At 41.5% G+C, this 18016-nt stretch overlaps 1 protein-coding gene across 1 annotated transcript in view; it reads left to right on the top strand.

The window, feature by feature from the left end:
* The window catches only part of slc7a11 (solute carrier family 7 member 11), a 210419-nt gene that overhangs the window by 164534 nt on the left and 27869 nt on the right, over positions 1–18016 (top strand). The window contains exons 9-11 of the mRNA XM_041195655.1: positions 966–1062; positions 3713–3862; positions 9259–9436. Of these exons, the coding sequence (XP_041051589.1) occupies positions 966–1062; positions 3713–3862; positions 9259–9436 (425 nt within the window). The remainder of the gene's footprint in view (positions 1–965; positions 1063–3712; positions 3863–9258; positions 9437–18016) is intronic.

Below are 18016 nucleotides of genomic sequence, written 5' to 3' on the forward strand. Positions count from 1 at the left end.
GCAGGAGCAGACCTTAAATTTATTGCAGATTTTGTTAAGATAAAGAAGCATTGCTTGCCAAGAAAAATGAATTCAAATAAAGGGACCAGTCTTTATATGATATCTTGACATATCTTCATATCGAGGAGCAACTGTCACATATAAAAAGAAACTAAGAAAACATTTTTTAAGAAAGTATTTGGTATTTTCCCTGTCAGTTAAGAATGTATATTACATTGCCCTGATCATTTGGTGCATTTTTATGGTGAGTGGACGTGCGGAATAGGATGATCTCTAGTTTCAACTGCAACCTGTGCTGATTTGGCCAATCACAGCCAGGGGTGTGACAAGGGCAGGTTAATTGGCCTCACTGCCAACTTTAAAATCCAGCTTAAAAAGGCAACCATACAATCTATTAAGCTTCTAAACCAGATGCTGAAGAGTTTCACTGTCACTTTTCTGACAATGGCCCTTTTACTCATGGCATCCAGTGTAGCTTCTCATGCATAATAATCTGACTAAATAAGTTAGCTGTAACATCCCTCGCACTTTGATTATCTTCTATTGGCATCCTTTAGTGGGAAAACCTCCTCCTTTAACAATATCCAATAATGTTATAAAAGTAGCAGCAGGACAAAGGGGAAATCAGTTGTTTTTTTCCCTGGTGGAGTCAATCAAATCACATTAGAATCTCTCCTGAAGTACTAAATAAAATTCCTCCATTTATAAGCAGCTGAAAAAAATGATCGAATTTATTGCAGACTGAGTTATTTGTTGTATATTACTCAGAAATAAATGAGGTGGCTGAGGCGAAGGAGATTGCATGTGACATATTTAAGCTAAACTTGTTAAAGCCTGGAGACCAATAGTTGCTTTAAAAAGAGAGCTCAGAATGTCACTAATAATCTGTGCAGACTCTTAGATATTGCATTGGTATTTGCTAGTTAACAGAGAACATAATCTGTTGTATCTCTTTAATCAAATAGAATGTTTTATGTTGCTTCGCGAGAGGGTCATCTTCCTGAAATCCTGTCCATGATCCATGTTCGTAAGCATACGCCTCTTCCAGCTGTTATTGTGTTGGTAAGAAAGCATCTCCAGTCATTTAAGTGTGTATTCATCTGACTTCCAACCTCTTAGTTGTCAATTTCACATCACAATATGACTTCTTATGCAGAAATATTGGGCTGGATTTTCACTTGCCGGAGAGGTTGGGAATGGGTGAGAGTGCGATTTTAAAAATCACAGTCCGGGAGGGCATCTCTGAATCCCAAAGCCTTCAGGACACACTCCAATTTTCAAAGTGAGGGCGGGGGTCAGGGGGCAGGGGGCGAGGGAATGGGGAATCCACCCACCTCCAATTAAGGACCCATTAAGCTCCTTTTGGAACTTGTTACTAGGCCGGTAGGGGTGGGGGGGGGATATTGTGACTGAAATTTTCAATGGTGAATTCAGCGAACCCATAAGTCTGGACTACGTTAGTACACAGCTATCAGATTCAAGTTGGGTTGAAGAGAAAGCGTTGTTTATGAACTGAAAATTATCGGGCCCTGGGAGATCTTGCGTTGTATTGCACACATTACCTCTGATCTGGTTGTTTGGACGCTTTCTTAAGCGTTTATGCTGTTGGCTCTCTTGGCAAGGCAGCCGCATCATGACTGCCACCTATCTTTGCCACCTATGCTGTGCAGGCAGCTCCCACCTCCTCAGGAGACTGAGCCCCACTAATTGAACACTGAGCTCGCCTCCTGCCGAATTTGGCCATTAACGTTTCAAAGCGGTGTGGCAGGAGCAACACAGTCAAGGCTTGGGGTCGGGACCCAGAACTTAATCTGAATGTCAGATTCCAAGCCCTGTTTTGAAAATCCAGCCCTTAAGCTCTCTATTACGAACTGGGGGTTAGTGTTTTTCGTTGAATTTGCATGTACTTGGCAAAGCTGGAATAGAGAAAATGTGAAAAATATATAAGTACCAAGAGCATGTTTTTTTTTGAAAGAAAGCAAGATGTACCTTTCATAATTCAATCTGTTTTCACTGGCACTGAAATGGCTCATTTATACTGGATGCCAGATTCAGCAACAATAGGACAATGGCACAATCTTGTGACCAACAACCACAGGGAATGATCTTTCTGGTTAGGCGTGGAAGACGTTCACCTGTAACCAGACCCAAAGTGACTGTTCTGATGGTTAGTGCCACCATTACGGGTTGTTTAGTGTTGCTGCTTTGTGTTGGAGAATATATCCCGCACCTCGCACTTGATTCTAGAATCATAGAAAACTGTAGCCCAGTAATACAAATGAATTATATCCAATTTATTTTCTAAGAATATAAAGAAATGCGTGCTGTACCGAATTAGATGCTGGCCTTTCAACTCTGACAGTTAGGTTTGAAAGCTGGCTAACTAACCTAGAATGAAAGTATGGTGGTTGTCTTAGCTAGCTAGAGTGCTGTGGGAAATTAATTGAAGTATCTCAACCCAATAGAATGAATACTGCACAAATTTATTTTGGCACTAAATTGAAAATCTCATATAGATTTCAGGAGCAAAATCAGGAAGCAGTTTTACACACAAAAGGTATTAGAAACCTGGAGCGGAATCTTGTACCCTCTCCCGATGGGAGTTTGGTGTTGGAGGGGCATTTAATTAGGTTGGACCCCACCACCTTCCTGCCTCCACCCCACTTAGGTCCGGGGCTGCCCTGCTACCAATTGAGGCCATTATTAATGCCCAGTTAAGGGCCTTATCCCGCTGTCATTGGTATTAACCCAGAGTTGAATCAGGGGTTCACCATGTGGGGAGCCTGACAAGCAAATACAATGTGGGCTCCCAGAGCAGTGGTGCCTTGTTCAAATGCACTCAGTGCTTGATCAAGGGACCCGGCATTGGAAAGGACCGAGGGCAGTGGATGGCTTGGGGCGTGGTGGGGGGGAGTGCCAGTTGTGAGTCATCTTCCTGCTCTTGCTGCCAACTACCCATCCTCCATGATCTCCACACTGTGACCCCCACCCCACCCCCAACCCCACCACCTCCTGCGATCAATCATCTGATCTGAGACCTCGGATGGGTGTTGTACCAGCAGCAGCCACCATCTTCCTGGTAGCGCTGCTGAGTACTGAAGAATGGAAGAGCTGCCGGCCTCTGATTCGAGTTGAGCCGTGATCTAATTGAATGGTAGGGCAAGCTCAAGGGGCCGAATGGCCAATACCTCATCCAAATGTTCTTATGTTCCTAAAGGCCATTGGTTGCTTAATATGAATACAATTCACATTGGGCAACCTGGCCGCCTGGGAGCAGGCATTCCTTAAACTGGCTCTTTAATAAAGGAAGACTCAAGATAGATAAGGGAGAAGACGCTTATTGACAGTTGGAATATCATCCCTAAAAATACGGGCTCACAAGTGGAGAATGAATGTTAGGAAATGGAAGGTAAGAAGTTCACAACACAAGCAATGTTTCACTCTACGCTTCAGTACTTTGGACTTATGATGCTGAATAAATCTTAACACTTGAAATTCTGCTACCTGAGAATGTGCTTCACTTATCTTCTGTTCTATATTGGTTGTATTACCCTTGGGCATTTCAGATCTTTAATATGTGAAAAGATAATGAGATTAAGACTGGAAAAATATCTTAATTTAACTTGCCAATACAATGTTTTGTCTTATCTCATCCTAAATCCTGCTGAATCTCTTCCAGTCTTAAATTTGTTTAAACTTTCTTCTTTTGCAGTACCCTTTAACTATCCTCATGCTGTTTATGAGTGATATTTACAGCCTATTGAACTTCCTGAGCTTTGCCCGATGGCTCTTCATTGGACTGGCAGTAACTGGTCTGATCTACTTGCGGTACAAGCGTCCGGACATGCCACGGCCATTTAAGGTAATGTTTACTGCGGATCAGTACTGTAGATTGGCCAATTCAATTTGAAAAGATGAATATTGGAATGCTGTGCCTTTCCTGTCCTTTGTTTGCTGAGTACATTAATGTGTAGCATTCCTGTTTAATTTTCTTAAAGCATCAAAAGTGGAACACTGTAGCTGAACATACACTCATTTGCGGCCGTAATATTTTCACAATTTCAATCAATTGCGACAAAATAACACTGAGGATTTAATTTTATACCCTGTCTTAGCATGGTTTCATTATTTTTTTCCCCAGCTTTATCCCTTCTTCCTTCCCCAAATGAAAGTGTTTCCTTATGTTAGAGTATGGTTCGATCAGCGCTTGTCACCTTCCAGTACCTTGCCCCAGTGGAATTCCTCATGTGCAAGTCTGAGAGTACTGTATCAATAGGGATCTAATGGGCGACCCCAATGCCCACAAACACTCACCAGCTGGAGTGATGATCACCTTTTTCCACTCTCCACACTGACGTGCGCAGATATGATGTGTTGCATTCTAATTCCTGCCACAGTTACAGTCATGTAGCTCATTACATCAGAGTCTTTGTGGGTTCAATATCATACTGCACTTCAGGCCAGTCTCCCAGTTGTTTTTATGGGCTCTCTATTTTGTACTTAAAAAAGTTGGCCTTGTTCGACATGGGTTAATTACGGCCCTTTTTAACCTTAGCAAACTGCATCTGATATATAGTGCTCACTTTGGGGGCTTAAACTAACAAATCCCATTGATGACTAAACCCTTGTTCACCTCTAGCAAAAGGAAGAGGGGAAGATTACTACCGTACCTATAGCAACAAATCATATTGTCCAATCAAACTGTTCAATTCATTTTTACGTCATGTTCCTATATTGGAAACTAATTTCACAATAACTAAATTAATCAAAAGTCAGGAGTAGCTTTATTATTCCCGTATTACCCCATAACAAATAAAACAATTTTTGATGACTCTGCTCTTACTGTTATTTTTCTCTCTTTCTGTCCTATCTTTATGCCTTTTACTTGAATTTCTTTATTATCAGCCAAATCTAATTTTATTTTTTCTAGCCCTTTTCTAATTGTAAAAATAAATTTTCAAGATTGACACTTCTCTTCATCCTCCTGCCTTTCATTGGGGGTGAGGCCCAGTTTGAAAGGCCATTTTTTTCTTTCACTTATCAATAGCCAAGAATTGACCAGTTTGTACCATAGATCAAATTTTGTTGTGTTTTTATGCATTGAATGCTGAAGAGGAGTCCAACAGCATGAGCACTCAGCGGGGCACTGAGAGGGTTAATAGCACCAACAGTTGAAAGAGCAGGCAAACAGCATTAGGTTATGGTTTAAAGCGTGATAATTACTGTCATTATCATCCTATAACTTCTCACCAGTAAAGCCAGAATCTTAAAAATCATATTCAACTATGGGGCATTAAAAATAATAACGCCACATATTGCATTGCGTTATGTATTTATGCTTATTTATTCATTTTATATGCACGTTAGCATTTTGCTCACAGCCTAATAAATTACACAGATTGCTTTTCCTGCCATAAGTGTAGCTCTCTGAGATTTTTCAGGAATGAGATTGCTGACAGTGAAGAGTTGATTCAATTAATTAGTTAATATTGATTTCATTTATTTAGGTTGATGAAAAAGACGGACAGAAGGATAATTTTTTAATGGGAATGCAAACACTAACTATTGCTAGTTACGCATTTCCTTTCTTTAAAACAAGGAAGTATAAGGCCAAGTGGTGAAAATGGTCAACCCACTGCTAGGAAATAAATGGAGAACAGCTACATTTGGAACGATTTTTTAAAAAAAACACACAAATGCTGATCCCTGAAGGTGGTTGACCTAGTGTCTGTGAACCATGTCAGCCCTATTCCTACCAGATCCCTAAGTAAGACTCTGTGGAAGTATTATTGGACTAATCAGTCATCCACTGAACAAAAACTGCATTCATCTGGGGCCACACATTTTGCACATACCCAGGTCTGGCAGTGTTCCTAGGAAAACACATTTCTCCCCCCACATATGATCTTATAAAACACCACAGGACCAATTTGCCTGATTGCACTTATAATCTATGTTTTTTTTAAAAATCCAAATGTCACTCAGTTACATTTTTCGTTCTTGACCTTTGCCCGGTAATTGTGAGCACAGCAGCAATCCAACAAAGGCTTCATTCAGGTTACGTTGAAATGATCAATGTCCGATTTGATTTACTGGTGCTACCTCAGACTGTTTATGAATCTGGAATATCAGGTAGCTAGGAATATATTGCAAGGCGGGAATGTGGCAATCGTTTCAGATGACATCATTAACTATGAGAGCAAAATTCTCGCCTGATCCATAAAATTTATTATTGTCTTAAATTAAACTCAATTTTTTATGCTGTATACATACTGCACACTATATTCCACTGTAATCCCTGCCACATCGAGGGTGGTATCACAATTCCAGTCAACCCCATTCCTACTAGGTCCCTAAGTAAGACTCTGTGGAAGTAATATTGGATTAGTCAGTCATCAACATTATGCAATACACTCTCAGTCCAACAATGTATTTAATTGCGGGGGGCAAGGGGGCACATAAGCAAAATAAAAAGGGTATCAAGATCTATAAGTCATTCCATCACACTACAGATGCATGTCTTAAGCTCAAAATTGCTGGGGCCAAGGAGAGTGATATGGAAGCGGGCTGCTGATGGGAGTTGGCTGAAATCTGGGGAAGAATCTAAATATACCAGAATTCCACCTCTTTCCAGCCCCATTACATGTTGTGCAACTGAGGGCTATTGGAAACCATTCCATTGCCAATGGATTTGCCGCATGTCTATCTACCATCTCACATAGACGGAAGGATGCCAATAATATTGTGAGACAGAAAGCGCGGGGTATTCACTTTCTGAACGTATGACTCCCTGGCTCCCAACATTGCTAAGGCCATAGGAGGTTGAGTTAAATCAATCCCTAGACTGGATGCAGCAATACAACGGAGCGCAAATCAGTCATTTGAAATGTCAAAAATGAGGGAGCGGGAAAAAGCTTTTTAATTTGTTTACCACCTCCTGCACTGGGCACTCCAACATCATGAACATTGTACCAAAATGCTGCAGCAAATACCTCCTTCTCCAACAGTTGAGGCAGAAGTCCCAGTTGTGGTGGAAATAAGGTAGGCAACTGCAGGTAAGATTTTAATTATCCTGACCCCGTGATTCCCAATGGGGTCAGGAATGTCAGGCTCAAGACCAGCCCAGGAATTCTGGGGCCCTTCTATCTCATTTACATCCCTTCTGCCTCCAATTCTCTCACACTTTGGGCGGGATTGTCCACACCCGCCCGCCGCCGGGATCTTCCGGTCCCGCCGCAAGTCAAACAGACTTCTGGCTGGGGCACCACCTCACCCGCGGCGGGTCCCACCCACATCGGGGCCAGAAAATCCCAGCTTCTGTCTCAACAGTCTTTCCGTATCGTTTGTGCTTGCCAGAGCTCACTCTTTGTCCACCCCGCACACATCTGCTTCTGCCTCTCGCTCAGGCAAAGGGCAGAATTTTCCCAAAAAAGGACAGAGCCCCGACAATGGCCGGAAATGCATGTCGGCAGCATGCAGGGCTGTCCGGCTGGGCTTACCCTCGATTTTACTGGTGGCAGCTCATGAATGAGCTACATCTGGAGTTGCCACCCTGTGCAGGATGGCCATCTGCCCTCCAGAGCTGCTGGCCCAGTCAGACGGCCGGCGGATCAGCAGCTTCGTCAGCGCTACCAGGAACAGGAGCCATTGCTGAGGCAGGCAGGGACCCTGGAGCCTACACCAGGTAGGCTGATTGTATGTTAAAAATAAACCTAAAGTTAAATTGATAGAAGGGAAACCCCTCTGAACTAATGGCTTCCCTGCACGCGACCCTCTCTTTGAAATAAAAAATACTTCACCCCCCTGGGCTGCTGCTGGGAAGCCATCTACATTCAGCTGACGGTCTCTCCACCCGGCAGTGGTCTAATCTGCTGTCGGCAAAATGCCAACAACCTGGTAAAATAGCCATCCATGGGAAATTTGAATATTTAAGTTTGCTTTCCACTTCCTTCTGGCTGAAAGCCTGTCCGAAACCAATCCCACCGTCGGTAACATTTCCCCATTTGCTGGGGAGCTGATTTACCATGGCTCATTCTGATTTTACCTCTCCTCCTCACCCCCTCCCCCACCATGATCCATCCTCTTGCAGGCTGGCAAAACCCTGCCCAAAATGTCTGCGTGCTTTTCTCTGACTTTTGCACTTACTCTCTGACTTACTGGAGATGGATTTTGGCACTGTGTGATAATGTAAAATGGTCAATAGTGTAAAACTCCCAATTTTAATTTCCACTGCAGCCCTAAAATAAAAACCATCAGCTATAAAATGGGCTGCCGACTCACTGTCATCCACTTTACACAAGGTCAGAATCTACTCTGCACTTTCTGTCTCAGACAACCTCTTTCTCCGCCTTGCTCACTTGCTCTCTGTTTTATTGATGCTCCCTGTTTCTGTTTCTCAAATCTAGGCAATTAAGCCTATAGTTAGGCCACAGTCAGAGTACCATGTGCAAATTTGATATGCAGGTTGACCTTTCTCTGGGCTGGGAACTTTTTTGGCGCTGTGATTATTATTTCACTCTTTCAATCAACTCCCCTCTCTCTATTCCTATTTCTTTCTTTCTATTTGTCCATTTACTATGACATCTCTAACACTCCCTTCAGTCCCACTCACTCTCAGTGCTTTACTCTTTTACTTGCATACATTCTCCCCCTTTTTATGCATTCATCCTGTATTTCACTCTCTCTCAAAAGTGAATTGAAGCATATTATGAAAATTTACCATTTTAATAACAAAGCATATATGGGATTAAATTAGACCAAAAAAACACAGAGGGAACACACTCCTGAATTACTGATATTTGTTCCTAGTGGTCAAAGGTCTTAGCTAGCTGTATGAATTCTTGCAGTGATACCTTTAGTGCCATATATAGAGAAATAACCTTGTAAGTACCATGGCAGATTTAATGGGAAAAATTGTCCTTTTCTATGCTGTAGCATTCTATAATTGTGTGAACAAGTTTGATCTTAATTGGAGCTTGCACTGGTAAATGTTAGCTCTTCAATTAATATCTCAATTAAAAGCTACTGATTTTACCAGCCTCATTCCTGACTATACGGCAGGATGAATTAAAAGTCAATTCATCTTCACCCACCTGTGTGGCACTCTGGCAGAGCAGATTTCCCTTTTTGAAAAGCCACCCGATTTTTATCCCATTGAAATTTGTCACGGGTAAACAATCTGCTCCCAGCTCATTGCCCAGACAGTGAAGGTAAAACTTTGGCTAGTTGCATTTCAATAATTTCTCTTTGTTGTTGCAGGTGCCTCTGTTTGTCCCAGCTTTCTTTGCTTTCACCTGTCTCTTCATAGTGGCACTGTCACTCTATTCTGATCCCATCAACACCGGCATTGGATTTGTCATCACCCTGACTGGTATTCCTGCCTACTATTTGTTTGTGGTTTGGGACAAAAAGCCAAAGTGCTTCCAAAGGCTGACGAGTAAGTAATATATCTCTCTGCTTCAATGTACAAGATAAACCTCTGCATGAAATTTTCCTCCCACTGTGCAGTGTTACGTAAAGACAGGATATTTAGCCTCCGATGGGGGCAAGCATGGAGGTGGATGGGTGTGAAAATTCGTACTGTAGGCCGGCGTGCCAATTTTCAGCTCCATGCTTCCCCGTGCCATTTTTCCTGAGCTGGGATGGGAGGTGGCAGGGCTACCCACCCACAAGCAACAGGTAGCCACTTAGCAATAGGTAGAGGCCAATTAAGGTCTGTTGTCAGAGGCTGACTGCAATTTTCTAGTCAGCCTCTGTAATGAACTTGAAGTACCGGACAGGTTTCTTATTTGAAATAGATAACTTTATAACAGCGCTCTTTTAGAAGCTACATGCTTGAACTGGGTCTACGACTAAAAAACTCCGCCCCGAAATTACCCGTGCTTAGAACAATCGTCAGATCAATCACGTGAACCCCTAAAGGCAGGAGGAAAGGTTACACCTTCAATCACTAGATTTCCTTCCCCTTTAGTTTTTTTTATGTTTCCTATTTACAAAGAATACTTTAATCCACAACATATACATATATACACAAGTCATGTAATTAAAGATTAAGTCTCTGAGGCAGTTTTGTAATTCAGTTAGAGCGATCTAGCACTACCACTTGAGATTCTCCCACTGGATCGACTTGATCAGGAACTGCAGCATCAGGGATATCCTTAAAAAGTGGCAGTTCAGGATTAGGTAATTCAACAGAGACATCAGGTATGTCTATTCTAGGTCGATCTGTCCCCTCAGGGATGAAAGGTTCGACATCAGTTACAGGTTGTTGTTGGACGATCTCTCCACTCCTTAGATGATCCACATGTTTTCGAACAATCCGGACCTCCACTTCCACCTGGAATGACAAAGGTCAAGTTTAAGAGGCAATTATATCAGGAACCCAACTAGGACGATTTCCAAAATTCCACACAAAAATTGTATCTCCCACAGTAAATCTTTGAGCTTTGTTATGAATATCGTGATTCAATTTCTGAATACTCTGAGTTTTCTCTACCTCCCTCTCTAAATTTGAAAACACCAGACTTAACCTTGTACGAAAGCGGTTACGATTTCATCAGTAATTCAGACGGTGTTGAATCCATAGTTGCATAAGGAGTCGTACGGTAATTGAAAAGCAAACGTGAAATTTGAGTTTCTAAAGTACCTTCGGATAACTTCTTCATTCCTGATTTGAAAATTTGCACTGCTCTTTCAGCTAACGCATTTAATGGGAGATGATATGGTGCTGTTTTAACTCATGAATCTCTGAAATCCTGTACTAGTACAGTACTATTATCCGAAACAATGACTTTCGGAAGGCCATGTATACTAAAACATTGGTGCAGCTTTTCAATAGTTGCACACGATGTTGATGTTAATTTCATACACATCCATCCACTTAGAATCCACATCGATGATCAATAAAAACATGGTAACTAAAAATGGACCTACATAGTCTATATGTAGTCTAGCCCTGGATTGAGCAGGCCACTCCCATGGATGCAGTGCAGCTGAAACGAGCAACTTCTGTTGTTACTGATGCTAGAGACAGTGCTTGACCATGCTTGCAATGTCACTGTCTATGCCTGGCTACCAGACATAGCTTTGTGCAAGCATTTTCATCTTCAATATGCCTGAATGCACACTGTGAGTCTCTGTCAAGAGTGGTTCTCTTCCTTCTGAAGGGATGATGACTCTTGATCCCCACAACAAGATTCCATCTTGACAATTTTACTCTGTTTTATAAGCATGGAATGGTCTTATCTCTTCAGACACTGGTGAATTTGACCATCCTTGCAATTCCTGGTCTCGGACTTTTGACAAAATTGGAGCCCAGTTTGTCCAATTCCTTATTTGTTTTGCACAGACTGGTGACGAGTCCAGGAAATTCAACACCAGCACTACTTCTTGAGGCATTGTTGCATGTACAGTGCTATCTGGTAACAGAAGATGACTGAGTGCATCTGCATTTGCAATATGCACACCAGGACAGTGCAGAAAGGTGTACTCATACACCGATAAAATCAAAGCCCAATGTTGAACTCTTGCTGAGGCTATTGGCAGAATGGTGGTGTCCTTAATAAACCCATTAGTAGTTCATGATCCGACACTATGGTGAAATGTCGTCCATGCAGATACTGATGGAATTTCTTCACTCCAAATATCACTGATAAACCTTCCTTTTCAAGTTATGAGTAACCCTTCTCAGCTGCGGAGAGGGTTCTGTAGACATAGCCCATTGGCCTTTTGGTTTTGATTTCTGGCTTTTCTTCTTTTGTTTGCTGCAGGATTTTGTCTCGTCCTTCATTTTGATTTCACAGTCGGCCAAATTCTTCTCTGGTGAAATCTTAACTTGGTTCAATTTGATAGTTGAGCTACCCATTGCTATGTTAGCCACTCACATCTTAGAAAGTTCCACAACTTTTCCTTCTAATGCCTCTTTTGTTTCAATCAGCTGATTCTTCTCTTCTCTCTCCTTGTATCTTTTGGCTTCCCCCTGGAACATTGAACATTGTTGTGTCTTTTCTGCCAACTGTTTCTTCAGTTTGTTCAGAGTGCACTATATTCTTTTTGTTTCTTTTTGTGATTTTCCATCGGAACCAACTCTGACCTGAGAGATCCTTGCATTCTGTGGAGGTCCTTCGATTCTCCTACCCATTTCGAAATACACTGTCATATTCCCTTATCAACTCAGGAATCCCCCCTGTTCTCACTTGAAATATTTCTGACCAGTTGAGCTTAATTTTTTGGAACCAATCGCAGCCCAGAAGATTAGGCCCTTCACCTGTTACTATGATCACTGGAAGCTGGGCTGTCTGTTGCCCTATAGGACACAGGTACTGTGGTGATGCCCTTTACCTGTCTCAATTCTCCAGTGTATGTCTGTGGTTGAGCTGTGGTTTGCTCTAGATTCAGTGGCTGAGCACCTTCATTAAATGTGTGTTCTCTCACCACTGTGACTGAGGCTCCAGTGTCTACCTCCATGAGTAGAGGCTTCCCATTCACTTGAAGGGTGACAGTTATTGGTTCATTTTTTTACTGCTTTGTCATTGTATAGGGAACAGATATCGGTATCGGCAGCCTCTGGTTCTGTTTTATTATTCACTTCAGTCATCTTGGTCTGCCGTCTGATTTCCTGTCTCGATCTCGCTCTGCATTGCTTTATTACGTGTCCTTTTTTGTGGTAACTGTAACTGAAATTTCTAATGTCCGATATCAGGGTTTAAACAAAATAGCATTCAAATTAAATGTTTTACAATAACAAAGCTAATTATACTAATTGTTAGCTTTGTATCTAGTAACGCCTTTCACTTTTACTTTGCCACTCCCTGAGATATTTTTAGCCAGAACTGTGCCTCTCTGAGCTGAATTTAGGTTACATGTGCTGTTCACCTAATTTCTCAAATGAATCAGTATTGCTCAGTTAGCTGCAGTTTTCTTTAGCTCCGTAGTAGTTTTTCTACAAACAAGTTGAAAAAACTGTAGGAAACATTTCAGAAATCTTTACTGAAGTAAAATTTGTATCCGTTTTTTTACATAAATAATACAGAGAGGGTGTGTGTGTGTGTGTGTGTGTAAGAAACTATAGTGTTCTAATGACACATCTGAGATTGATTTTGTTTTGTGTACATTAAACTTAAAAAAAATTAAACTGACAGAGAGAAAAATAGCCTGGAGCCAGAGAGAGAGAGAGAAACAAGGAAAAATATTGTGCAGCACATTTCAAAACTTCAGGATGCATCATAGCGTCTTACATCCAATGAGATACTTTTGAAGTGTAGTTACCACTGTAATGTAGGAAAACAGAGCAGCTAATTTACATTCACCAAACTCCTACAAATAGCGTTGAGAAAAATAGCCAGTTACCTGTTTTAACAATGTTGGTTGAGAGATAAATGTTAGCCAGGGCATTCTGAGAACTCCCTTGCTCTTCTGTAAAAAGTGCCACGGAGCCTTTACATTGACAGGAAAGGACAGGCATGGGGCCAGATTTTTGCAAGCCTTTGAAAATGGTGCATGGAATGCAGGTGTAGAAGTTCTATCCCTTTTCCTGCAGCTCCATTCTTGCCAGCAAGGGGAAGAGGGAGGGGTGTGAATCACAAAGGCAGGAAACCTGAACTCAGCAAGGCCCTTTGAAAATTGTGCTGAGTTCAAAAATACCCGAATTTTGGCTGTTCCAAAAGCCTTAACCCACAGTGTGGGAGTCACGAATTTATGGAGGAGACATATACACATTGACATGTGGACAAGGTCTGCTTAAGTGTCATGATTTTAAATTATTTAAATCCCCAGCCCTTTAAACATGATAAAACCAAGCTGCAGCCGTCAGAATAAAAAAAAAAATGTGCTACTGGAGTGCATTGATGTATAGGCCATCTGGTGTAGCTTAGAAAAAACATGACCACCTGTTCCTACAATTTCAATAGATTTCATGTTTGACATTTCCCATGGACTGTTATTTTATCTGAGCCCATTTTGAATGCTTGGCTAAGTTTCAAAAGCTCCAAAACCATTTACCTCAACAGGGGGACTGATTTCACATCTTGATTGACAGCTTTGAGAGGCTATTAAAGGATTAACTGTCCTTGATGTGGCTACTGAATAAAAGTTTATTTTTAATAACAGATAGACCACTTGTAAGGATTTAAAATCTTTGAATGGGTATCAAGAATGAGAGTTTTTTTTATATCAAGTGTGTATGATATAGAGCTCTCTTAGATTGTTAGAAGTTTAAATAGTTTTGCACCTCCACATGGCTCTTGAGGTCTGTCCAAAATGGATACTGGTGAGTGGCTGTGGAGGTGGTTGAGGGCATTTATGAGATGGCATGAAGGTGGCATGGGTGTTTGAAGGTGCATGGAGGCAGTATGGGGGCATGGTTGTGGGTTGGGAGGTGATGGTGTGGGTTGAGGGATAAAGGCCTAACAGCTTTTATAAAACTGGGCTGAAGTCTCATAGAAACACTGCGGACCAACTAACCAACCCACCTTGGCACACCACTGCCTCCAAGGCCACCTTTGAACTGCCTCCAGGGGCAGCAGACCCAATTCAATCATGCCCCCATACCCCTGCGGCCAAAATTATACACGCAGGGGTCGTTTCCATGGAGATATGTCTGCCGAGTAGGTAGATTTCCTGACTTGAGCTTCCCTCCTCCATTCTGAAAAATCCAGCCTGTGGTCTCAGATTAATGTCTCCTCAAAAAGACAGCATTTCTGACAGTGCAGCTCTACCTCCATCTTAGATGCAGAGTGCAGTTTCAAGCAATAATCTTTAAGCGCAGTTCAGTTGAGTACCACTGAAGTTACAAAGGGGGAGGGAGAAAGAGAAAGGAAAAATAATGATCTATTTTTGTTTCTGGCATCCACTCTATGTGCTTGATGATATCAATGGGTGGTCCAATTAAATTTCATGAATGGGTCTCATTTAGTTATAGTATGAGCTGGAAGTGTTAATTGCACAGCTTATAGGCAGCATGTTTTTTGAGAGGGCAGCAAATCTGGTCAACATCAGAAGCAGTACTTTAAAAAGGTTTGTCGAAAAGGGAAGGAGGTGGGTTAACAGAGCTGCAGATTGAAGTGCAAACGGAACACCAAGCAGCGATGAGTTATACCAAAGTGAATCTTTATGGATTAAAAGTCCGCAGAACAATGAAGGAAATATCAATATCAATCAATACCAATACCATTTGTAAGGATTTAAAATCTTTGAATGGGTATCAAGAATGAGAGATGTTTTTCTATATCAAGTGTGTATGAGATAGAGGTCTCTTAGATTGTTAGAAGTTTAAGTAGTTTTGCATCTCCACATGGCTCCTGAGGTTTGTCAAAAATGGACACTGGCGAGTGCTTACTAATTCAAACCTAAGCAAGGCTGACTTCAAAGGAGAATAAACTGAACAGGTTAAACTGGGCTGAGCCGTTGACAACTAAACCCCACATAAGAACAATGGAAGGCATTCAAAGAAATATTTAGTACAAAATCAATACATACCCCAAAGGAATAAAGGTTCCACTTGTACAGTCAAGCAACCATGGTCTACATATGTCGTATGACGGATTATAAAGCTAAAGGATATATTTTACATAAATGCCAAGACAAATGGTAATCCAGTGGGCTGGGAGAATTATAGAGGCTGACAGCAGGACACAAGGAAAATATTAAGAGACACAAAAGTGAATGCTGAAAAAAAAACTTGCAAGTAATATAAAGACTAATATTAAAAGATTTTATAAATATATTAAGAGTAAGGGATCTCCAAAGGTGGATGTGGGCCCAAAAAGGACAAATAGGGCTGATACACTAATAGATAAGAATATAAAGGCATATTTATTGAACAAGTATTTTGTACCAATTTTCACGGTCGAGGATCAAGATAAAACAGCAGCAATAATAGGAAAACTAAAACATAAATTAATACATTCAATATAAGAAACAAAGTGGTAATGGGGTAAAAATGAGACTTAGGATAGATAAATCCCCAGGACCTGATGGCTTCTACCTTAGGATATTAAAAGAAGTAGGTGAGGAAATTGTACCTTAGTTATAATCTTTCAAATCTCTCGAGTGAGAAACTGTGCCGTTAGACAGTAAAATTGTTATTGTCACTCCATTACCTATGAAGAGTGGGAGACAGAGAGCAGATAAATACAGGCATGTCAGTTATGGGAAGTGACTAAGATCTCTCATTAGGGATAGAGTGACTGAGCACTTGAACATAACAGATAAAAGCAAAAAACTGCGGATGCTGGAAATCCAAAACAAAAACAAAAATACCTGGAAAAACTCAGCAGGTTTGGCAGCCTCTGTGGAGAGGAGCACAATTACCATTTTGAGTCCAAATGACCCTTCAACAGAACTAAGTAAAAATAGAAGAGAGATGAAATATAAGCTGGTTTAAGGTGGGGGGTGGGGGGGGGGGGGTGGTGGGACAAGTAGAGCTAGATAAAGGGCCAGTGATAGGTGGAGATAACCAAAAGATGTCACAGACAAAAGGACAAAGAGGTGTTGAAGGTGGTGATATTATCTAAGAGATGTGCTAATTAAGGGTAAAAAACAGGACCAGCAATGTACAGATAGCCCTAGTCGGGGTAGGGTGAAGGAATCAAAAAAGGCTAAAAGGTAGAGATAAAACAATGGATGGAAATAATGGAAATAGGCAGGAAAAGAAAAATCTATATAAATTATTGGAAAAAAAAGGGGGAGATCAGAAAGGAGTGGGGATGGAGGAGACAGTTCATGACCTAAAGTTGTTGAACTCAATATTCAGACCGGAAGGCTGTAAAGTGCCTGGTCAGAAGATGAGGTGCTTTTCCTCCAGTTTGCGTTGAGCTTCACTGGAACAATGCAGCAGGCCAAGGACGGACATGTGGGCATGAGACCAGGGTGGAGTGTTGAAATGGCAAGCGACAGGGAGGTCTGGGTAATGCTTGTGGACAGACCGAAGGTGTTCTGCAAAGCGGTCACCCAGTCTGCGTTTGTACCAAGACAAGTTTGTACTAAGACGGGGTGACCGCTTTGCAGAACACCTTCAGGTGTTCCACTAGGGCTATCTGTATCTTGCTTGTCCTGCTTTCTACCCTTAATTAGCACATTCCTTAGATAATATCACCACATTCAACACCTCTTTGTCCTTTGGTCTGTGACATCTTTTGGTTATCTCCACCTATCACTGGCCCTTTATCCAGCTCCACTCCAATTCATGAGAGCGTAAGAAGCAAGAAAAAGGAGCAGGAGTAAGCCGTTCAGCCCTTTGAGCTTTCTCTGCTATTCAACAAGATCACAGCTGACCTTCCACCTCAGCTATGCCATCTCCATCTTCCTTGATTCCTTTAGCATCCAAAAATCTGTCAGTCTCTGTGTAAATCCATGATCCCTTTATGTAATACTGCAAATGCCTGCCTCTGGCCTATCCTGTTTCTGATCGGTGGATTGAGGGAGCAAAGTTTACGGCACTAATTGACACAGAAATGGCTTTTGAGTCTTAGCAAGTTCACAGAAAAATCATACAGTAATTAGGCCCCCATCAGTTTGTAATGGAAAGATTGTAAGTTAAATTTGAGGACTACATGAAAATTGAAGTACAAGCCACTAGCAATGAGTAGGCAAATTTTTGTTGCTATTTTTGACCCTACAGGATTTTTTTCTATTTTTAATTTAATTTCTTTTGTGTAAAAATGTGAATTTTGAAAAAGAAGCCTAGGCCTCTTTCAGGGACACAGATAGGAAGGATGTGTAGGAGTTAACTTGTTGAGAGTGGGGCAAATCTAGCCTCTTGGAAGGGACAAAGTGGGTGTGAGGAGAATGGAAAGGGGAACAAGAGCAAGGGAGGAAACAATGATTCAGAAGATGGTTCAAAGTTGGAAAAATAAATTAGTAGTAGGAATGAAACCATTGTATGAAGGTGAATGAGGATTGGAAAATTGAAGGAGTATTCAGAGGGACTTATACAGGAATCGTGGAATGTTAACATGTAGGTGCGGCAACAATTAGGAAGGCAAATGATAGGTTAGCTTTTGTTACAAAGGGATTGCAG

Source organism: Carcharodon carcharias, chromosome 1 (genome assembly GCF_017639515.1).
Source record: "Carcharodon carcharias isolate sCarCar2 chromosome 1, sCarCar2.pri, whole genome shotgun sequence".
In the NCBI taxonomy this organism is placed as follows: domain Eukaryota; kingdom Metazoa; phylum Chordata; class Chondrichthyes; order Lamniformes; family Lamnidae; genus Carcharodon; species Carcharodon carcharias.